Here is a 23,122-nt window from a genome sequence, read left to right as displayed (position 1 = left end):
GAGACGTCGGTCGCTTCCGGGAGAGGCCGCGTCTCCCGCGCCTTCCTCTCTATCCGCCGCCGTCTCTGTGGTCCCCGGGGCCCCGCCCTTCCCCGGACTCTGCCCAGTGCTGAACTCCGGGCCGCCGGGTTCCAGAGTCCCTCGGGCCTCAGGTCATGGCGGTCCCGGGGCCGGCGCCCGGAGCTGGCTCCAGGTAAGCAGGACGGTCGGGGAGGAGGTTTGGCAGCAGGAGTTCGGGGCTGTGGAGAATGGGCTCTCCTGCCCACCGTGCCTCGTCCGCCGCCCTGGCGCCTCCATCTCGCACCCACGACTTCTGAGAGAAAGAGGAGCTCTTGAAGGGGCGTCCGCCCTCCCGCCGCTCAAGGCCGTTCCGCACCGGCCGCGGCCCCCTCCGTTCTTGGCCGGACTTGTGCCGTCTCCTGCACCCGGTGTGGGACGCTCTCTCTCGCAACTGGCTTTCTTTTTTTGAAAAAAAGAACCTCAGGTGCACAAAATTGAGTTAATCCTTCTCAGTTCTTGACACCCTGTGGGCCAATGCAAGGCTCCTTGTTTATTTTATCACTTCCTCTCTTCGTTCCTATTCCCAGACCCCTTTCACTCCCCTTTTCAGACAGCCACTCTGGTGTGTTATATAAGTGGCTTTACGGTCCAACTTGTGTAAATTTGTGCACGTGTTACTTTGTGAAATCTATATAGTGGTTTCGAATTCCTAGATAATATGCTGTGATTTTTCTTTAAACCTTTTTTCCCAACGTTGTGTTTTTGAGTCCATCCATGCTAGTCATCTCGTTTTCACTTCTGAGTGCTGCTATGACTTATAGCAGTGCATAGACTTATTCCCCTAGTGGTGGATACCTAGATTTTTTCTTTTTTTTTGAGAGGGAGTCTCGCTCTGTCGCCCAGGCTGGAGTGCGGTGGCCGGATCTCAGCTCACTGCAAGCTCCGCCTCCCGGGTTTACGCCATCCTCCTGCCTCAGCCTCCCGAGTAGCTGGGACTACAGGCGCCCGCCACCTCGCCCGGCTAGTTTTCTGTATTTTTTAGTAGAGACGGGGTTTCACCTTGTTAGCCAGGATGGTCTCGATCTCCTGACCTCGTGATCCGCCCGTCTGGGCCTCCCAAAGTGCTGGGATTACAGGCTTGAGCCACCGCACCCGGCCGCCTAGATTTTTTTCTAGTATTAACACCCTAGAGGCCACACTGTTATGAATATTCTGGCAGTTGTCTCCTTGTGGATATTGGTGCATTTCTCTGGGTATCCACCTGAGAGTTGGGTCCTGGTCATAGCTAATTTTGCTGGATTGTTCTTTGGAATGGTCACACCAGTGTATACTTCACGACGGATAGTACCTAAAGCTTCCTGTTTCCCAGTAGCCCTCCATCGTCCGGTGGTGGTTGGTTTTGTAATGTTTATCAGTCTGGTGGGTGTAAGGTGGTATCCCATCGTGTACATTTTCTTTCTTTTCTTTTCTCTTCTCTTCTCTTTTCTTTTCTCTTTTTTTTGAGACAGAGTTTTGCTCTTGTTGCCTGGGCTGAAGTACAGTGGCACGATCTCGGCTCACTGCAACCTCCGCCTCTCGGGTTCAAGCGATTCTTCTGCCTCAGCCTCCTGAGTAGCTGGGATTACAGGCGTGCGCCACCATACCCAGCTAATTTTTTGTATTTTAGTAAAGACGGGGGTTGACCAGTCTGGTCTCGAACTCCTGACCTCAGGTGATCCACCCGTCTCGGCCTCCCAAAGTGCAGGGATTACAGACGTGAGCCACTGCGCCCGGCCTGCATTTTCATGTGTTTATTAAACATATGGGTTTTCCCTTTTTTGAATCGCCTGTTTATATCCTTTCCCTCTTCTCTATGGATTTCCTATGTTCCTGGCTTGCAGGAATTCTTGTAGGCTCTAGATATTACATCCTGGCCATGCCCGGTGGCTCACACCTGTCATCCTAGCACTTTGGGAGGCTGAGGTGGTTGCACCACTGGAGTCCAGGAGTTCGAGACCAGCCTGGGCAACATGGTGAAACCCCATCTCTACCAAAAATACAAAAATTAGCTGAGCATGTTGACGCACGCCCGTACTCCCAGCCACTAAAGAGGCTGAGGTGGGAGAATCGCTTGAACCTGGGAGGCAGAGGTTGCCCCGAGCTGAGATTGCACCACTGCAGCCTGGGCAACAGAGCAAGACCTTGTCTCAAAAAAAAAAGATTTTAGGCCGGGCGCTGTGGCTCGCGCCTGTAATCCCAGCACTTTGGGAGGCCGAGGCAGGCGGATCACCTGAGGTCAGGAGTTCAAGACCAGCCTGACCAATATGATGAAACCCTGTCTCTACTAAAAATACAAAAATAGCCGGGTGTAGAGACATGCGCCTGTAATCGCAGCTTGTCAGGAGGCTGAGACAGGAGAATCTCTTTAACCGGGGAGGCAGAAGTTGCAGTGAGCCGAGATCACGCCATTGCACTCCAGTCTGGGCAATGAGCAAAACTCCGTCTCAAAAAAAAAAACCAGAGATTTAAAGTCCTTGTTGGTTTTGCGCTCTGCAGATACCACCTCCAAGTCTTAACTGAATCTATGGCACTGTGTTGAATAAAAACATTTAATGAAGTTAAATTCATCAGTTTCCCTTGTATAGGTTTTTAAGGTACCTTCATTAAGATATTTTTCTACATTTCTTTCTACTAACATAATAGTGTTACTTTTCACATTTAGATTTTTAATCCATTTGTAGTTTTTTAAAGTTTTTTTTTTTCTTTTGGGGACGGAGTTTCGCTCTTGTTGCCCAGGTTCTTGTTGCAATGGCACAGTCTCGGCTCACTGCAACATCTGCCTCCCGAGTTCAAGCAATTCTCCTGCCTCAGCCTCCCAAGTAGCTGGGATTACAGGCATGTGCCACCATGGCCGGCTAATTTTGTATTTTTAGTTGAGATGGGGTTTCACCATGTTGGTCAGACTGGTCTCGAACTCCTGACCTCAGGTGATCCACCCACCTTGGCCTCCCAAAGTGCTGGGATTACAGGCGTGAGCCATTGCTCCAGGCCTTAAGTTTATTTTTGTAAATGGTTTGAGATAATGACCTAAGATTTTTTTCCACTGTTTTCGATTACCACCACACCTGACCCAATTAATAACTAATTAATTAGTTAAAAATTAGAGAAGCTGTATAGCATAGTTAAGAGTGCAGATTCTTGGAGCAGGTTGACTGTGTTCAAGCTCTAAGGCTGCCACTCACCAGGTGGGTGACACAAGACAAGTTACTTCACCCCTTTTTGCCTCCGTTCCTCATCCATAATATAGGATATAGTCCCTATTTCCTAGGGTCGTGGCCATTAAATGAACTACACATGTAAAACATTTAGAATAGGGCACATAGTGCATGCTTCATAAGTGCTAGCAGTTATTAGTATTAATGTGTCCTTTCTTGTGTTGTAACCTCTATTGTGTGCCTATGTGAACATAGGTGTTTGTTCTGTGGGATTTTTGTGCGTGGTTTTTGTAGGGGTTTTTTTGTCTGTCTGTTCTGTTGGTCTTTTCGTTCTTGTGTTAATACTATAGTATTATTCTAGCGCTGTAATTTGATATGTCTTAAATACCTGATGGTTTGGGTCTCTTCCTCCTCCTCTCCTGTTTTTCATAATTGCCCTAAGCTAGGGACCTTTTATATTTCCATACAAAGTTCCTCAGCGAAGTCCCGCTTTTGATTGGTATTACAATGAATTTATAGATTGCTTTTGTTTTTTGCTTTTTTTGAGACAGGGTCTTGCTCTATCACCCAGGCTGGAGTGCAGTGGCAAGATTTCTGTTCACTGCAGCCTTGACTTCCTGGGCTCAAGCAATCCTCCTGCCTCAGCCCTCTGAGTAGCTGGGACTACAGGTATGCGCCACCATGCCCGGCTAATTCTTGTATTTTTTGTAGAGGCAGGGTTTTGCCATGATGCCCAGGCTGGTCTCAAACTCCTGGGCTCAAGTGATCCACCTGCCTGGGCTTCCCAAAGTACTGGGATTACAGACGTAAGTCACCACGCCCGACCTATAGACTGCTTTTGTTAGAACTGAGGTCTTTGGGCTATACGCGGTGGCTCATGCCTGTAATCCCAGTGCTTTGGGAGGCTGAGGCGGGCAGATCATGAGTTTGAGACCAGCCTGGCCAACATGGTGAAAGCCTGTCTCTACTAAAAATATAAAAAATTAGCCAGGGGTGGTGGCAGGCACCTGTAATCCCAGCTACTCAGGAGGCTGAGGCAGGAGAATCGCATGAACCTGGGAGGAGGAGGGTGCAGTGACCTGAGACCACACCACTGCACTCCAGCCTAGGCAACAGAGGGAGACTCCATCTCAAAAAAAGAAAAGGAAAGAAAGAACTGAGGTCTTCATAATGTTGCCAGGCTTGTCTTTCTAGGTCTTCTTTCATGTCCTACAATAGAGCTTTTCATTTTCCCTCTAAAATGTCTAATATGTTATTTTATTTATTTGTTTTTTTAAGAGACGGAGTCTCGCTTTGTCACCCAGGCTGGAGTGCAGTGGTGCCATCTCAGCTCACTGAAACCTCTGCCTCAAGGGTTCTAGCAATTCTCCTGTCTCAGCCTCCGGAGTAGCTGGGACTACAGGTGCATACCGCCACGCCCGGGTAATTTTTTGTATTTTAGTAGAGATGGGATTTCACTGTGTTACCCAGGGAGGTCTCAGACTCCTGAGCTCAGGTAGTCCACCCGCCTTAGCCTCCCAAAGTGCTGGGATTACAGGCGTGAGACACTGCACCCGGCCAATATGTAAAAGTTAACTCCTGGATATTTGATAGTTTTTCTGTAGGTTTTTTGCTTATTTTCTTTAATTTTATTTTATTTTATTTTATTTTATTTTATTTATTTATTTTTTGAGACGGAGTCTCGCTGTGTCGCCCAGGCTGGAGTGCAGTGGCGGGATCTCAGCTCACTGCAAGCTCCGCCTCCCGGGTTTTTACGCCATTCTCCTGCCTCAGCCTCCCGAGTAGCCGGGACTACAGGCGCCCGCCACCTCGCCCAGCTAGTTTTTCGTATTTTTTAGTAGAGACGGGGTTTCACCGTGTTAGCCAGGATGGTCTCGAACTCCTGACCTCGTGATCCGCCCGTCTCGGCCTCCCAAAGTGCTGGGATTACAGGCTTGAGCCACCGCGCCCGGCCTTTCTTTATATTTTATAGTTGATTATTGCTGGTATAGAAGAACACTATTGATATTTGTATATCTAATGACATTGGTAAACTCTTTATTTTCAACAGTTTGTCTGTCAGTTTGCTTGTTTCCTGTGTAAATGATCACATCATCTGCCAGTACCAGTTTTGTTGGTTTTTTGAGATGGAGTCTCGCTCTGTTGCCCAGGCTAAAGTGCAGTGGCATGATCTCAGCTCACTTCAACTTCTGCCTCTTGGGTTCATGCGATTCTCCTGCCTCAGCCTCCCAAATAGCTGGGATTACAGGTGTGTGCCACCATGCCCAACTGATTTGTGTTTTTAGTAGAGATGGGGTTTCACCATGTTGGCCAGGCTGGTCTCAAACTCCTGGCCTCAAGCAATCCTTTTGCCTCGGCCTCCCAAAGTGCTTGGATTACAGGCATGAGCCACCATGCTTGGCCAAAGAATTTCCTTTGTATCCGTGGTCTGTTCCCAGCCTACCATCTTCAGCATTCGGAAACCATTCTTTCTGCGTGGCCTGGACCCTTTGCAGAACAACGTGGATACGCTTAATAACTACTCCCTAAGGCTTAATTACATCTTGGGCTTTTCTCTGCCTCCTCACCTTCTCTTCAGGCCGAGGTTGGATCTGCAATTTCTCCAGCGGTTCCTGCAGATACTGAAGGTTTTGTTTCCTTGTTGGTCATCACAGAATGCCTTGATGTTCCTGACCCTTTTGTGCCTGACCCTACTGGGTGAGTGAGTGAGCCCAGACTAGAGGAGAGAGGGGAGCTCTGGTTTGGGGTCCCTTTCCATCTTTTTTTTTTTTTCTGAGACGGAATTTCTCTCTTGTTGCCCCAGGCTGGAGTGCAGTGGCAGGATCTCAGCTCACTGCAACCTCTGCCTTCCTGGTTCAAGTGATTCTCCTGCCTCCGCCTCCCGAGTAGCTGGGATTACAAGCACCCATCACCACGCCCGGCTAATCTTTGTATTTTTTAGTAGAGACGGGGTTTCACCATCTTGGCCAGGCTGATCTCGAACTCCTGACCTCAGGTGATACACCCTCCTCAGCCTCCCAAAGTGGTGGGATTACAGGCGTGAGCCACTGTGCCCAGCCCCTTTTCTTTTTTTTTTTTTTTTTTTTTTGAGACGGAGTCTCGCGCTGTCGCCCAGGCTGGAGTGCAGTGGCCGGATCTCAGCTCACTGCAAGCTCCGCCTCCCGGGTTCACGCCATTCTCCGGCCTCAGCCTCCCGAGTAGCTGGGACTACAGGCGCTGCCACCTCGCCCGGCTTTTTTTTTTGTATTTCTTAGTAGAGACGGGGTTTCACCGTGTTAGCCAGGATGGTCTCGATCTCCTGACCTCGTGATCCGCCCATCTCGGCCTCCCAAAGTGCTGGGATTACAGGCTTGAGCCACCGCGCCCGGCCACCCAGCCCCTTTTCATCTCTTTGGGGTGCTGATGAGGCAGGGACTCAGGAAGAAGCCTCACTTCTTTTTAACCCCTCATCACTGATTTCTTACTCCTCTCCCTCCTTTTAGAGCAATTGGTGATCTACCAAGTTGGCTTGATCCCCAGTCAGTACTATGGTGTCCTGGGAAACAAAGACTTGGAAGGGTTTAAGACTCTGACATTCCTGGCTGTCATGCTCATTGTTCTGAACTCCACGGTAAGATCTTTCCCTCTCTCTGTGTCTCTCTTCCTCTCCAGTCCAGTGTGATTGTAATGCCTAGTGGGACTTAGCCTCCAGGAAGCAGGAAGCAAGCTGTAGGGGTGTGTTTCCTCCCTTTTCTGGGAACTAAAGGCATAGTTGCCCTTATTAAGCACATTGATCTTGCTATTGGCCCACGTGGAATTGATTCCTCAGATGTTTCAACTCCTGGGCCCAGGCCACAGGTTCTGGTTTAAATCAGCATTTAGCAGAACTGATCATTGCCCCTTTCCTTCCTAGAACTCTTGTTTCCGGCAGCTTATTAAAACTGGGCTCGGCAGCCAGAGCTGCTGCTGCTCCTCTGTGGGACCGAGGCTGTGACTTATCCTGGCACCATGTCACACCTCCCAGCCTTTGAACTGGTGCTTTCTTGCACAATGGCCCCCTCCCCTACCCCTCATTCAGTAGGGGGCTACCGCCTGCTCACTTTTCATCATCCCTCCGTTGTCACCTCTTTCAGGTCTTCCTCAGCTTTCTCCTTTGTGTCGCCTCCACCAAACTCTACCCTTTTTCTGTACTTAACTAATTCCTTGAGTTTACCTCTGTTGTAACACTCCTTACACCCTTGTAATTGTTTTCTGGCTAAACTGTGAGTTCATGATGTCCCTAGTGCTTAGCACATAGTTGCTCTGGAAGTAGTAAATGAGTCTGGCAGACTCAAGGCTCTGCCAGAACTCAAGCCTAATGCTCTCTGCCAGGCTGTGCCACCTGTTTTTTTTGGGGAAGCCACTTCTCGTCATACCGTGGCCACTTTTGTTGGTTCTTCGTTCAGTAAGCACCTATGCATACAAATCTCTGTCCCAAGCTTGGGGGACAAAGGAGTAAGAACTAAATGGAATCGACAATATGGTCTCCAGTTTTCAGAAGCTCATCTACTCTCAAAATAAGACAGTGTAGAAAGAGGCTTGAGGGTCTTGCCTCTGGTAAGCCCTTTAATGTTTGGTGAAGGAGGCCGGGCGTGGTGGCTCACGCCTGTAATCCCAGCACTTTGGGAGGCCGAGGCGGGCAGATCACCTGAGGTCAGGAATTCCAGACCAGCCTGACCAACATGGAGAAACCCCGTCTCTACGAAAAATACAAAATTAGCTGGGCATGGTGGCACCCGCCTGTAATCCCAGCTACTCAGGAGGGTGAGGCAGGAGAATCGCTTGAAACTGGGAGGCGGAGGTTGTGGTGAGCCAAGATCACGCAATTGCACTCCAGCCTGGGTAACAAGAGTAAAACTCCGTCTCAAAAAAAAAAGAAAAATTTGGTGCAGGAATGAACACGTGAGTCAGTGAGTGAGGAAGGGAAAGTCTCATGACTTGATGATTTAAACAAGAAAAGAGCTGAGTGGACAGAGTAATCAGAGTCAGAGTAGGCTGGGATGGGTCAGTGGAGGCTCTTGCCAGCCATGAGCTTTGAGCTGAGATTTTCAGGAAGCCATCTCTCCCTTCCGCTTGCTTCCCCCACTGCACAGCTGAAGAGCTTTGATCAGTTCACCTGCAACCTGCTGTATGTGAGCTGGAGGAAGGACCTCACTGAGCACCTCCACTGCCTCTACTTCCGGGGCCGTGTGTACTACACCCTCAATGTGCTGCGGGATGACATCGATAACCCGTAGGTGCCCCAACTCTGTCCTTTCTATACTCTGTGTGGTCCTTTCCATCTGGCCTAGCCCTGGAGACTCCTGGCGGCAGACCCCATGGAGATGTCTACAGTTGTTTTCAAATGCTGCTACCCAGAGTCATGGGGGAGGGTGCCCTGCAGAGGACCCCTGGAGAAGCTGCAGGCTGCTAAAAAGGAGCCTGCCAGGTGCAGTGGCATGCACCTGTAGTCCCAACAAGTTAGGAGGCTGAGGCAGGAGGATCACTTGAGTCCAGCAGTAGCACACCGTGAGCACGCTTGGGAATAGCCACTGTACTCTAGCCTAGGCAGCATAGCAGAAACCCCCACCTCTTAAAAAAAAATGTCAGGAGCAGCTTCCTTTTGTCCTTTTCATTTTTTATATCTTAGTCTTCCAGTAAGGCACCCTCTAAAGAAAATGTCCTTGCTAGAAAAACTAGCTCTTAGATTTTCATCAGTAAAAAAAATACCCCTGCCGGGCGCGGTGGCTCAAGCCTGTAATCCCAGCACTTTGGGAGGCCGAGACGGGTGGATCACGAGGTCAGGAGATCGAGACCATCCTGGTGAACATGGTAAAACCCCGTCTCTACTAAAAAATACAAAAAACTAGCCGGGCGAGGTGGCGGCGCCTGTAGTCCCAGCTACTCGGGAGGCTGAGGCAGGAGAATGGCGTGAACCCGGGAGGCGGAGCTTGCAGTGAGCTGAGATCCGGCCACTGCAACTCCAGCCCGGGAGACAGAGCGAGACTCCGTCTCAAAAAAAAAAAAAAAAAATACCCCTATCCAGGACTCAGTCTAGGATTCAAATCCCATTCTATCACCACTTAGCTTATAGCTCTTAAAGTCACCAAGCCCCAGGTTCCCCTTCTGTAAAATGAGGATGATAATAGTTCCTATCTCAAAGGATATAGTGAGGATGAAATGATATCATTCATGTAATGCACATGTACAGTGCCTGACACACAGCAAGTGTTCCACTGTAAGTTAGCTATTGTTATTTTACAGATGAGGAAGCTGAAGCCCAGAGATTGCAGGTGACTTGCCCAAGGTCACGTCGCTCATTGGAAATAGGAAGCAGTATAGCCCTAGTGGTGAGATGAGACATATGGGGTCTCCTTCACACCCATCCCCTCACTCACCGCCTTCCTAGCAAGCACTTTGTTGCCTGGGGTGCCTCTCAGCTCAAGCTGAGCTTTGGTGCAAAGATGCCTGGGAGGCTGCTGCTGCTACCTAACTTCTAGGCCCCTTTCTGATGGCTATGGCTTCCATCCTGCCTTTGCCCCCGGAGTAGCTGGTACTACAGGTATGCCTCACAGCCTGGAGCTTTCACAGCCAGATAACTACAGGGGCCAGGGTAGGGTTTATATAAGAGAAATTTGGGAAGATTGAGATAAAGGGGATAGTTTTCTTCATCATCCAAAAAAAGCAGCTCATCTACCTTCAAGTTTTTCTTTGGCTCTGCTCAGAGCTGGCTCAGGCCCCTGGGTGCTGGACCTTTCAGTTCCCGCTTTTTCAGGGGATTAACTGAGGCACCGTAAGGTGCAACTCTCTAAAACCCTGTTTAAAGGCCCCAGGATTTAGTTGCCCCTAGGCAACCAGCCTTGTCTGGTTCCCTCTTCCCACAGGGTCAGTGCTCACAGCACTGCGAGGCAAGGTCAGGAGCAGAGGTGATGTGAAAGTGTCTTGCTCTCTCCACCTTTGGGCCCATCTCCCTGGGTCCAGCTACTCTGTGTCATTGGTTCCAGGGACCAGCGCATCAGCCAGGACGTGGAGCGATTCTGCCGGCAGCTCAGCAGCATGGCCAGCAAGCTGATCATCTCCCCATTCACCCTCGTCTACTATACTTACCAGTGCTTCCAAAGGTGAAGCCTCCCTCCTCCCCAGCCTGTTGTTTCCAGAGAGTCCTCAGCTCTCCCAGGTCAAGGTCCAAGAGAAGCTTATTTCCCTTCTCTCTCACCTAAACCTTAGGGAGTCTTCCCATCCCATGTGCTCAGGCCCCTGCCCTTCCTTTGGCCCTGTGTTGTTGCAGTGTCACAGGTATCCTGGCTCTGACAGCTCATGCCAGATGCCCCCACATAGGAGCAGACGGCCCAGTGGGCTACTCAGATTGGACAGGGGCTACCCGAGAGGGGACAGGAATAAGGGCTGAGGCCTGTGGGGATAGGTGGCACCCCATACCCTCTCTCCCTCTCTCTCTATTTCAGCACAGGCTGGCTCGGGCCTGTGAGCATCTTTGGGTATTTCATCCTGGGGACCGTGGTGAACAAAACTTTGATGGGCCCCATTGTGACGAAGCTGGTGCATCAGGAGAAGCTGGAGGGAGATTTTAGGTGTGTCTCCCTCACCTGAGGTTTCTGGGCTGGGGCATAATGGTTAAAGAAGGGGCTGTGGAGTATGACTGCCTAAGTTCAAATCCTAGCTGTGCCAGTTACTAGCTGTGTGATCTTGGAGAGGTCTTTAACCTCTCCAGGCTTCAATGTTCTTGTCTCCAAAGTGGAAATGGTACCGTTGCCTACCAGGAGGATTGGGAGGATTAATGAGATCATACCTGAGAAGGACTGAGAACCATGTCTGGCTGGCCATCACCATCATCATTGTCATCTCTTAGCCTTCTCACTACCCTGGCGTAACCACCCTGTCTTGGATCAGTTGGTTGTAGCAGCCGATGGATCCAGCGCCTACCCTGTGCTTCTTGTCCCCCTCCTTCAGGCCAGGCCCTGGGAGGAGGAGATGCTGTGAGCAGGAATACCCCCGTCCTCTCTGCAGAAAGCTGAGGGGCAGCCCTGTCTCTGCAGAGCTCCTGCCACACCACCTAGCCCCGGGGTTTTCTACCCAGTAACAGTCCGGGAAAGGGTCAGACTGAGGTAGCCACAGTTTTCAGGCAGAGCCGGGCTCCACTTGGCGGGGGTCTTCTTGATCCAGGACTCCAACAGGAGTGGGGCCAGTACTCCCTGTGGTCAGCACACATTTCCCTTTGGTCCGCCCAGGTTCAAGCACATGCAGATTCGGGTGAATGCAGAGCCTGCCGCTTTCTACAGGTGAGTCTGGAGAGATGGTTCCCCTTCTGCCTTGCCAGAGCTGAGAGTGGAGAAGGAAAGATGAATCCTACAACTCTCCCACCACCACTGAGCTCAGGGGCTGAGTGTTGTCACACTTGGCTGTGACCCTCTCCCTCTACCTCCCCCTGCCCTTGTCTGCCTCGTCCTTAGGTACAGGGGTTTGCTTCTGAAGCTGGTGGTTCCTTATTGTGGCCAGCTTTAGTCTTAGTGGCCTAGCGTAGGGCCTGAAATTGTCAAATGAATGAATGCCTCGTCCTCTTGCTGGTGACTGTAAGACATCCCTCTGCCTCTGCTCTTCTGTCTGTTAAGAAGCTTTCTTGCCAGTCTGAGGTCCAGGCCTGATCCTTTGTCTCTGTAGTGTGGGATGGAACGGGAGCTTCTCAGAAAACCAGGAGACCTCACAATGCTGTCTAATGGAGCCAAGCGTCTGGTCCCCTGACGGCAGTAGCAGGAGCAGCAGCAGCATGAAATCCCATCGCTTCCCTCCGGGGCCAGCGCCAGTCCCTGTGCTCTGCCTTAGTGAGGCCTCTGAAATCAGCATTAGGATTGATAGTGTAGGCGGAGGTTTGCGTTTAAGTGGAAGCTACTCCTTGGCTCACCTGTAGTTGGGGTGGATCTGATAGCCCTGGGACCTTTGCTTCTCAGTCTCTGCTGCAGTTTGCAACTCCACCACTTGAGGGCACCAAGAATACTGCGACTCTGCACTGGGGTGGGATTGTGAGGTGGGCAGGGCTGGGTGTGTAAAAAAAATTGCTTTTGGAGGCTGGGCATGGTGGCTCACGCCTATAATCCCAGCGCTTTGGGAGACTGAGGCAGGTGGATTGCCTGAGGTCAAGAGTTCGAGACCAGCCTGGCCAACATAGTGAAACCCTATCTCTACTAAAAATACAAAAAATTAGCTGGGCGTAGTGGTGGGCATCTGTAATCCCAGCTACTTGGGAGGCTGAGGCAGGAGAATCGCATGAACCCGGGAGGTTGAGGTTGCAGTAAGCGGAGGTCCTGCCATTGCACTCCAGCCTGGGTAACAGAGCAAGACTCCATCCCAAAAAAAAAAAGAAAAGAAAAGTTGCTTTTGGATTCTGTAACCTCTGCTCATGAAGCTCTGGGGAAGGCAGGTTAGTTCTTAGAGTTTCAGATGAATTCTTCTGTGGCCTCTGTGCAAAATCTGAAAGGCCCCCTCTCTCCTCCCTCCACCTTTTCTGCCTTAGCGAATTTCTTCCCATCCTTGAAACCCCGGATCACCTCCTCTGGAGAGCCTTCCCAGACTCCCTTAATGGCTAAGCCCATCTGCTGCCATGGCCCTGAGGGCACACTTAGTACTCCTGATTCCAAATGAAGAATGCAGTGTGCCTGCCTGCCCTCTGGACTGAGAGCTCCTCAAAGACAGAGATAATTTTCTCATCTCTTTATTGCACTAGCTAACTAGTGCAGTGCCTGATACACCTAGTGACTGCTTTGTGTATGTTTATTTAACAATAGTTTTTATTTATTGAGGGCCCCTTATATTTATTGAGGGCTTGGCACTTTATATTTAGAAACTGTTAATTTTCACTCTAACTTATTACATAGATATTAGTGGCTCCATTTTATAGATGAAAAAACTGAGGCTTGGAGGCTTAAGTAGCCTGCCTGTGTCACCCAGCTAGTAACTGGCCAGAGCCAGGATTTGAACCAGGTCTGCCCAACTGTAGAGTTTATGTTCTTCACACAGACAATACTATAAGGCATGACTGAAGCCGTGAATGGGTGCTAGTGGTAGACAGAGCTTGAGACCAAGACCATTTGGATGGCCTTGGTTTCTAAAGGAGGGTGTGATATGGGACAGGGGCCCCCCAACCTGGCAGAACCTCTCCAGCCCTGTGGACATCCCAGCCTTTCCTTGTCAGAGCTGGGCATGTGGAGCACATGAGGACAGACCGCAGGCTGCAGAGACTCCTTCAGACCCAGAGGGAGCTGATGTCCAAGGAGCTCTGGCTGTACAGTAGGCGAGGGGGCCCAGGGAAGTGGGAACCATGGGGTTGGACTGGTCTGCTTCCCTTCCCACACCTGTCTACCTCCTGTCTGCAAGGATAAATATGCCGTGATGAAGGAATTCACCGGGGGCCGGGGGCTGTTGCCTTTCTGTGAGTATCCTCAAGAGAATGAGGATCCAGGGAAGGCATGTGGCCCTATTTGGCGTGCTGCCTCCCGTCTTAGGGTTGTGTCCCCTGCAGGGCATGTGGATGGTTCCTGGGTGTCTCACGCATCTGTCTTCTACAGTCGGCATCAACACCTTTGACTATCTGGGCAGCATCCTGAGTTACGTGGTCATCGCAATCCCCATTTTCAGCGGGGTCTATGGAGACCTGAGTCCTGCAGAGCTTAGCACCCTGGTCAGCAAGGTGAGACTCCCTTTTGGTGACCCCTCATGCTGTCCCCCCTCCGTCCTTTGGTCCAGTGCCTGTGGGCTGGAGTCGAGACCTGCTTGACCACTCCCCATCCTGTCCAGAATGCCTTTGTGTGCATCTACCTCATCAGCTGCTTCACCCAGCTCATCGACCTGTCCACGACGCTCTCGGATGTGGCTGGCTACACGCACAGGTGAGGCTGGGTCCCACCCCTCTGGCTCCTGAGCAGAGTGTGTGCTGCTGGAATAAGTGGTTGAGTGAAAAAAGGAACAGAGACATACCATGTACTCGTGGGTGTGAGATAGGAAAAGGAATTCGCCTTCACCTGGCCCCCAGACCCTGCCTCAGATTTTCTTTTCTTGCTTAGGATTGGGCAACTTCGGGAGACGCTGCTGGACATGTCCCTGAAGTCTCAGGACTGTGAGATCCTAGGCGAGAGCGAGTGGGGCTTGGACAAGTGAGTAGTGGGCTGGCAGAGCAGTAGTTGAGGCTGCAGGCTCTGGCATTACCTGGCTTGGGTTACCCTGGAGCCCTGCCCTTTCCCAGAGTTTTCCCAGGGCAGCAGAGTTGTGAGGAGTAGATGGAAATGGAATGCCAGGCACATGTAAGTTCACAGTCGATGTTGCTGTTCCGGCATCTGTTGTGTTAATTTACACCATTCCCCCAGCTAATGGAAGCAAAGTACACACACCTTCTGCCTGAGATAACAGGAATCTGCAGTGTCCTCCTCTTCCTGTGCTTCCTCCTCCCGCTGAGTCCTTTCCCTGCCCCTTTCCTTGGGGCATATCTGTCTTTGTTCTCCCACCTCACTTAGCCCCAGAGATGTCTGTATTCGTGTATCTGTGTGGATCTGTAATGTTTCTGTGCATTCAGGATTTGTTTGCTCTCCACACTTTCCTTGGGCAGATTACCTAACTGTTCTGTTTCCTTTTTTTTTTTTGAGACGGAGTCTCGCTCTGTCGCCCAGGCTGGAGTACAGTGGCCGGATCTCAGCTCACTACAAGCTCTGCCTCCCGGGTCTGTGCCATTCTCCTGCCTCAGCCTCGTGAGTAGCTGGGACTACAGGCGCCCGCCACCTCGCCCGGCTAGTTTTTTGTATTTTTTTAGTAGAGACGGGGTTTCACCGTGTTAGCCAGGCTAGTCTCGATCTCCTGACCTCGTGATCCGCCTATCTCGGCCTCCCAAAGTGCTGGGATTACAGGCTTGAGCCACCGCGCCCGGCCCCCAACTGTTCTGTTTCTTCATGTCTGAAAAGGAGGTCATAATGGAACCTTCCTTCACTTGTTGTAAGGATTAGATATCATCATCTCTGGAAAGTGCTTGGACAGTGGCCACATCATAAGCTTTCAAAAATCAATCTGAATTCCAGGGCCTACACTCAACTTGCTTTTCTTAGGAGTTGATGCCTTAACTCTTGCTTCTGTTCCAAATGAAAGCTTCATGCAACCATGAGTTCAGAGGCTAGGCATAAAGGAGGGTCTGTAGGAAACTGGAATTGCTGTTCTGTGGGTTGCCAGGCATCCATGCAGAGCCTGAAACTCCAGAACCGTTTAGCTTTAACCACTCCCATTCTTGTTATTAGTACTCTGGTCATACTGTGACACCATGAAGACCCACCAGCATTAGAATTAGATGAATACCGCTCTGTGACCTGGGCAGTTACTTAGCCACCTGACTCAGTGTCCTCATCTGTGATGATATTTGAGATTCATGGGCATTAGACTGATTAAGATCAGTCCCATAAGGGGCTTTGTCCACCCAGGCACAGAGTAGAAGTTCCACCCCTATCCCTGTATTAATGTGCTCAGGCTGCCATGACAGAATACCCCAAGCCGGGTAGCTTAAACACTAGAAATTAATTTTTTCATAATTCCGGATGCTTAATGGTCCACGATCAAGTTGTCAGCAGGGTTGGTTTCTTCTGAGGCCACTCCTTGGCTTGTAGATGGCCACCTTGTTGCTGTGTCGTCATGTGGCCTTTCCTCTGTGTATGCATGTCCCTGCCACCTCTGTCTTCAAAGGATACCAGTCATAGTGGATTAGGGTCCTGCCCCAACAGCTTCATGTTAACATTATCTCTTTAAAGACCCTGCCTCCAGCTGGGCACAGAAGCTTCCACCTATAATCCCACCACTTTGGGAGGCTGAGGTGGGCGGATCACCTGAAGTCACAAGTTCAAGACCAGACTGGCCAACATAGCGAAACCCTGTGTCTACTAAAAATATGGACGCAGTGGTGGGCACCTGTAATCCAGCTACTCAGGAAGCTGGGACAGGAAAATCACTTGAACCCAGGAGGCGAAGGTTGCAGTGAGCCGAGATTGCACCACTGCACTCAAGCTTGGGTGACAAGAGCAAGAGTTTCTCTCAAAAAAAAAAAAAAAGAAGACCCTGCCTCCAAATGTGGTTACATTCTGAGGCACTGGGGGCTGGGACTTCAGCATGTGATTTTGGGAGGATGCAAGTCAGCCCATAACAATCCACAGGTGGTGGCTCCCGGGAGAAGTGCCTCCCCCACAGCAATACTGACCCTGCCCATCTTCCTCACGCCCCCTCTCTTCTCTGACACAGAGCCTCAGGGTGGCCAGCGGCAGAGCCAGCAGACACAGCATTTCTCCTTGAGCGGGTCTCCATCTCTGCCCCCTCCTCTGACAAACCCCTAATCAAGGATCTGAGCCTAAAGATCTCCGAGGGACAGAGCCTGCTCATCACAGGCAACACGGGCACTGGCAAGACCTCCTTGCTCCGGGTTCTGGGCGGCCTCTGGACAAGTACACGGGGTGAGAGCCAGGCCCTCCCTCCCTCTGACCCAGCCTGGGCCCTAGGGGTGGGGTGAGGGCGGGGACAGTGTAGTAGAATCCATTCTTTTCTGTTGGGGAACAAGGAAGAGAGGAGACAGGCAGTTGCCTCTTCTGGGAGATCTCACAATGAAGGTTTCTGTGGGCTCTGCAGGCTCAGTGCAGATGCTGACGGACTTTGGGCCCCATGGGGTGCTATTCCTGCCACAAAAGCCATTCTTCACTGACGGGACCCTTCGGGAGCAGGTCAGCCTAGTTCAGGGGGCCCACTCCTCCCTCCTCAGCCCCACCTGTCCACAGCTGGGACCTTTGGCACTGTGACAGGTCTCAGGCCCTAGAGTCAGGGCAAAAGGTGAGGTAGTAAAGTGGCCCGGGCCTGGGACCTGCTGGCTCTAAGAACCTTGTATTCACATCCATGGATTGGGCCCACTACTCAGAGCAGCTCCTGAGGCAGGTAAATGGGGCAAGGACTCACGCCAGATATCACACGCATATCACACGCATAAACACCTGAGGTGGGTTTGTGGGGCCCCTGCCCTCAGGAGGCTGTTCCACTCTTCCCACTAAACACACTTCTGAAGGTTGTAGGGACCTTGCCCTGCTGTCTGCGGGCCAGAGCCTCTCCCATCTGACCCGGGCCAGGCGTTCCCACCTCTCCTCCTTGGGAGGTTCCAGTGGGTTCTGGAGGGAGGGTGGGCTGTGTGCAGCTCCATCTCTTGCTCTCCCTCCTCCTAGGCTGGTGTGGTTTTTTTCTTTTCTCAGGTGATATATCCCCTGAAGGAGGTCTACCCCGACTCAGGTGAGCTGGTCCTCCTCAGGTCATGTCCTCTCCTTCTGTCACGGTTGTCCCTGCTCTACCTGACTGTGACCTCACCTGTGCCCTTTGGGAGAGGCCCCAGCCAGGCCGCTGATTCAAGGAAGAGGGACTCCTCTCTTCCTTTGACTGTTCTGGGGTCTGCACCCAGATCTCACCTCATTCTGTCTTTCCGTCCTTAAGGAGAGACGCCCACTGGGACAAGGGAAGTGATGCCTTCCTTCACCCACCCCTTCCCTTACCAAGGGCTGCAACCTGTGACTTCAGAGGCTTCACCCAGCATTCTGGGGCCCCCACCCCTGCCATGTGCCCTGTCTATTCTTTTTTTTATTTTTTGAGATGCAGTTTCACTCTGTCACCCAGACTGGAGTGCAGTGGTGTGATCTCAGCTCACTGCAACCTCCACCTCCTGGGTTCAAGCAATTCTCCTGCCTCAGCCTCTTAAGTAGCTGGGACTACAGGCGCATGCCACCACGCCTGCCTAGTTTTTGTATATTTAATAGAGACAGGGTTTCACCATGTTGGCCAGGGTGGTCTCCATCTCCTGACCTTGTGATCCACCCACCTCGGCCTTCCAAAGTGCTGGGATTACAGGCGTAAGCCACTGTGCCCAGCCTTGCCCTGTCTGTTTTGACCAGCCAGGAGGCTCTGGCTTTTTGCAGAAGGCTTCTCTGTTGTGCAGGTTCTGCTGATGATGAGAGGATCTTGAGGTTCTTGGAATTGGCAGGCCTGGTAAGTGAGGGCAGGGACCCTCAGGACCCAAGCCCACCTGGGAGCACCAGCTACAGGTAGGCAGGTGCTGGCCCTGCTGTGCCTGGGCCCAGGACTGGAAGTCTGAACCTAGGGTGGAGAATGGGAGTATCAATTGACAGTGTGTGCTGTTGGCCAGGTTTAGGCAGGAAGCGGGTAGTGCTCTCACTGGAGAATTTTAAAACAAGAATAGGACTGACAAAGGCAGTTTGCTTTTTTGTTATCACCATACTCCAGCAAGTCTAAACAGTGTCATTGGTAGAATATTCCTCTCTGGCTGAGGCAGACTGTACCACAGCCCCCTACCTTGGCATGCCACTGGGGCATATATTTGTCTTAGAGATGTGTGTGTGCGCGCGCTGGGGAGTGAGGGAGGTTCCCCATGATGGCAGGTAGCAGGGCTGGCCATTTCATGGACATCGTGCCCTCTGGGTCTGTTACAGTCCAACTTGGTGGCAAGGACAGAGGGTCTGGACCAGCAAGTGGACTGGAACTGGTAAGAACAGAGCTTGGGTGCTTCAGAGATAGCTCCACCATAAAGACCTTTGGTTTCAGGGTCCCTGAAACCAAGGAATGAAACGGCTCCTGACCCCAAAGTCCAGATGTTTGGCTGGTCAATCGGGTGCAAGTTTATGTCCTTGGGAACAGAGTTTTGCCTCACTCTGTGAGGGCTGTAGGCCTATGGTTGAAAGGGGAGGGGCTTCTATCTCCTGGGGCTCACCTCTCTACAGAGAAACCTCTTCCCACCCAGACCATTCTAGGTAAAAGCTAAGCTATATCCTTCCTCCTCCAGCAGTCCTCTCCCCTCCCTTTCCTCAGGTATGATGTTCTGTCCCCAGGGGAGATGCAACGGCTCTCCTTTGCCCGACTCTTCTACCTGCAACCGAAGTACGCAGGTGAGGTCTGCCTTGTGGCTGCACATGCATGTGTTGTCTGCACTCGGGTGTAGCAGCATGTGTTCACGGGCACCCAGGCACACCTATGCATAACTGGGCTTCTCCGAGTTCCCTGCTGGAGAGGACAGCAGGCCCTGCCCGTGTAAACAGTGCTTGGCATCTTCAGAGTAACACTGAATATGCTGTACTGCCTGCTCATAAGCTTTCTTTTCTCTTTTTTTTTTTTGAGACAGAGTCTCACTCTGTCACCCAGGCTGGAGTACAGTGGCACAGTCATGGCTCAGTGCAGCCTGGAAATTCCAGGCTTGAGTGATCCACCTCAGCCTCCTGAGTAGCCGAGACTACAGGCATGTGCCACCACACCCTGCTAATTTTTTTATTTTTAGTTTTGTAGAGACAGGGTCATGCTATGTTTCCCAGACTGGTCTGGAGCTCCTGGACTCAGGCCATCCTCCCGCATTGGCCTCCCAAATTGCTGGGATTATGGGCATGAACCACCATGCCCAGCTCATAAGCTTTTTGCCTGGCAGCAGCTGGAGCCAAGAGCCAACCTTGAAGGGTTGTAATTTTATGCTCTTCTGGCTCCACCATCAAATGAATGGGCACCCATCCTCCTCTCCTGCCAAGCTGTGCCTGGCAGGGAGATGGGTGTGGACTTTTCCAAAGACTGACCTTCTTGCGGGGGACTGGGATTCCCTGGATTGAGTGGTCCCAGGAAGTGGCTGATGTTTATCTGTAGAAGCTGAGAGATTTCATGCAGCCGCTTACAGGCGATTCCCTCACAGAGTCTGGCCCTCTGCTCCTCTGACCCATCCTTCTCCCTGAGGCAGGGCTTCTGGAAGCCGGAGCAGCTTTCAGCCTCCCCTGGGTCCCAGCCGGGGTTGAGTATGGGTGGGAGGAGAAGCAGCAGCAGCAGAGGGCAGGGCTTTGATCTCTTCCTCTGTGCTCTGCCCTCAGTGCTTGATGAAGCCACCAGTGCCCTGACAGAGGAGGTGGAGAACGAGCTCTATCGCATCGGCCAGCAGCTGGGGATGACGTTCATCAGTGTGGGACATCGGCAGAGCCTTGAGAAGGTACCTGTGCTCACAAGGATGGCCTAAGGAGGAGAGAGAACCCAAAGGCTGAGCCTGGCCAGAGCCAGAGGCCCCTCAAAACAGGGAGTAGCAGTAGCAGAGAGAACTGAGTGGCCTCCTGTGCCAGTGGCCAGGGCAACCTGATCTCCGTGTGGTGGTGGTCTCTTGTAGTTTCATTCCTTCGTTCTGAAACTCTGTGGAGGAGGAAGATGGGAGCTGATGAGAATCAAAGTGGAATGAAGCTCCAGCTTTTAGAAGGAGAGCCACACTCTGGAGGGTCGGCAGCCCTCAGGAGTGACCAGGAGGACTGGCGGGGAAGATCGAGCTCAGGTTCGCCACATAGGTCCTGTGCAGGAGCCCTGGCGGTGTTGGGCTGAGCCCGGGTCTGGATTTCTGTGGGGGACACTGAGTCTCCCAGTGTTCAGTCTCCCAGGACTCTGCTGCCTCAGCCAGAGCCTCCATATGCTTGAAGTGTTGATTACCTACAAATGATTTCAGATCGTGTTTGCTAAAGAGAAATCTGGAAGTGTGAGATCTATAAGAAATGAAAGGTCAGGGTGGAAAGAGATCTCTTGCAGTCAAGAGATCTGGAAATCTTTTAATCAGTTATATTGTGCAGCAATAGATTTTTAACTTTGACCATTTACGTTTTTTTAATAAGTTTTTTACAAAGAAAAGTTAAACATTAAAAAGAGTTACAACTTTCTGTCTTCTCTATCATGGAATGATCTTTTTTATTGAATCTCCAGACTTGTATTTGAGAGCTTGGTGGGAAGGGAAGCATGCTCTGCTGTTGCTCACGGTTTTTCACTTCTGCCTACATCTCCCTTTCCATTCATCAGTGTTGTGTGGTTAGAACCTGAACCACTAACCTCTAGGGACCTTTAGTCTGTCCTGTCTTCACCCAAATGAAAGTAAATCCCTTTCCCCTTAGCCAAAATAAGGTTGGGTTTTTTTTTAAAAAAAAAAAAGTTTATATTGGGGAAAAACAACAACAAATTAAACAGACAAAACCCAGAAAGCACAAAGCATGAGGTGGAGTTACTGTGCCCGAAGTCCTCACTCAGACCAGTGCCCCTCCAGTTCAGTTGTCTACGTATTACCTCCCTCACTTTCATGATTTTTGCCAGGCTTCTGTACTTCTTGTACTTAATTTTTTGTTTGTTTGTTTGTTTTGAGACGGAGTCTTGCTCTGTCGCCCAGGCTGGAGTGCAGTGGCGCGATCTCGGCTCACTGCAAGCTCCGCCTCCTGGGTTCATGCCATTCTCCTGGCTCAGTCTCCTGAGTAGCTGGGACTACAGGCGCCCGCCACCATGCAATTTTTTGTATTTTTAGTAGAGACGGGGTTTCACCGTGTTAGCCAGGATGGTCTTGATCTCCTGACCTCGTGATCCACCCACCTCAGCCTCCCAAAGTGCTGGGATTATAGGCGTGAGCCACCGCACCCGGCAAGTTAATATTTTTAAAAACAAACTCACCTTTTAAGTTTAAATGGATTTTTAAGTGAAATTTTACACTTCACATAAATGGAAAGTAACTAAAAATAAATACAAGAAAAACCACCAGTGTTATTAAATTACAGCTAGATGCTGTTGCCTGCATAGACTCTGGGCCTGAGGCTTGTTCTTTTTGTAAAAAAGGGAGGTGAGGAGTTAGATGGACCGGCACTCAACTGAGATTTTTCTCCTTAATAAAATTAGAAAGATGGAGCAAGAATTGTATTTTCTCACTGTAAAATTTAAGATTATTTAACGCCTTCTTGGTACCACTTAAAAATGGCTTTATTGGCCGGGCGCGGTGGCTCAAGCCTGTAATCCCAGCACTTTGGGAGGCCGAGATGGGCGGATCACGAGGTCAGGAGATCGAGACCACCCTGGCTAACACGGTGAAACCCCGTCTCTACTAAAAAATACAAAAAACTAGCCGGGCGAGGTGGCGGGCGCCTGTAGTCCCAGCTACTCGGGAGGCTGAGACAGGAGAATGGCGGGAACCCGGGAGGCGGAGCTTGCAGTGAGCTGAGATCCGGCCACAGCACTCCAGCCTGGGCAACAGAGCGAGACTCCGTCTAAAAAAAAAAAAAAAAAATGGCTTTATTACCGACTTCTTCAACTCCTAAGCCTTTTTCACAGGTGCTGCTGATGCTGCCAGGCTATTTTGTTTATTTTTATTATGTATTTATTTATTTATTTATTTATTTATTTTTTTTTTTTGAGACGGAGTCTCGCGCTGTGTCACCCAGGCTGGAGTGCAGTGGCGCGATCTCGGCTCACTGCAAGCTCCGCCTCCCAGGTTCAGGCCATTCTCCTGCCTCAGCCTCCGAGTAGCTGGGACTACAGGCGCCCGCCACCACGCCCGGCTAGTTTTTTTCGTATTTTTAGTAGAGACGGGGTTTCACCATGTTAGCCAGGATGGTCTCGATCTCCTGACCTCGTGATCCGCCCGCCTCGGCCTCCCAAAGTGCTGGGATTACAGGCTTGAGCCACCGCGCCCGGCCTTTATTTATTTTTGAGACAGTGTCTCACATCTCACTCTATAGCCCAGGCTGCAGTCTAGTGGCACAATCATAGCTCATTGCAGCCTTGACTTCCTGGGCTCCCGTGATCCTCCCACCACAGCCTCCCAAGTAGCTGGGACAACAGGCAGGAGCTCCCATGCCCCGTGTCCAGATTATTTTGGAGACCAATTCATTCCTAACTCAGGGTCTTTGCATTTGCTGCTTCCCCTGCCTCTAACTGGTTCCCAGTGCTGTTCTGTTCTTTACACTCAGCCTTCTCCCTCACAGAAACTGCCCAAGAAAGCTACTCCTAGGGGCACACTCCTCCTAGGGGCACACTCCGCACCTGCTTCCCTCCCATATGTCAGAGATAGAGACTACTCAGCGTTGTACATGTGTCGA

At 51.0% G+C, this 23,122-nt stretch overlaps 1 protein-coding gene across 4 annotated transcripts; it reads left to right on the top strand.

The window, feature by feature from the left end:
* Positions 1-3: 3 nt before the first annotated feature.
* ABCD4 (ATP binding cassette subfamily D member 4) lies at positions 4-20,946 on the top strand. 4 transcript variants are annotated; one of them, XM_025392300.1, is made up of 19 exons: positions 4-193; positions 5,773-5,891; positions 6,677-6,804; positions 8,306-8,445; positions 10,196-10,312; positions 10,655-10,780; positions 11,438-11,488; positions 13,396-13,490; positions 13,769-13,890; positions 13,998-14,089; positions 14,264-14,353; positions 16,467-16,675; positions 16,848-16,939; positions 17,456-17,492; positions 18,190-18,239; positions 18,701-18,753; positions 19,077-19,153; positions 20,111-20,226; positions 20,398-20,946. In XM_025392300.1, exons 1-19 carry the CDS (start codon positions 156-158, stop codon positions 20,464-20,466), a joined length of 1,821 nt encoding a protein of 606 aa, XP_025248085.1. In that variant the 5' UTR covers positions 4-155; the 3' UTR covers positions 20,467-20,946. The 4 variants fall into 4 exon arrangements, with proteins under 4 accessions (XP_025248085.1, XP_025248086.1, XP_025248088.1 ...); XM_025392301.1 differs by lacking the exon at positions 10,655-10,780; XM_025392303.1 differs by lacking the exon at positions 6,677-6,804 and having other exon boundaries at positions 13-193.
* Positions 20,947-23,122: the final 2,176 nt, after the last annotated feature.

The sequence above is a fragment of the Theropithecus gelada genome, chromosome 7b (assembly GCF_003255815.1).
Source record: "Theropithecus gelada isolate Dixy chromosome 7b, Tgel_1.0, whole genome shotgun sequence".
NCBI lineage: Eukaryota > Metazoa > Chordata > Mammalia > Primates > Cercopithecidae > Theropithecus > Theropithecus gelada.
The sequence above is the reverse complement of the archived record's forward strand: the minus strand, read 5'-3'. Positions and strand labels throughout refer to the sequence as shown.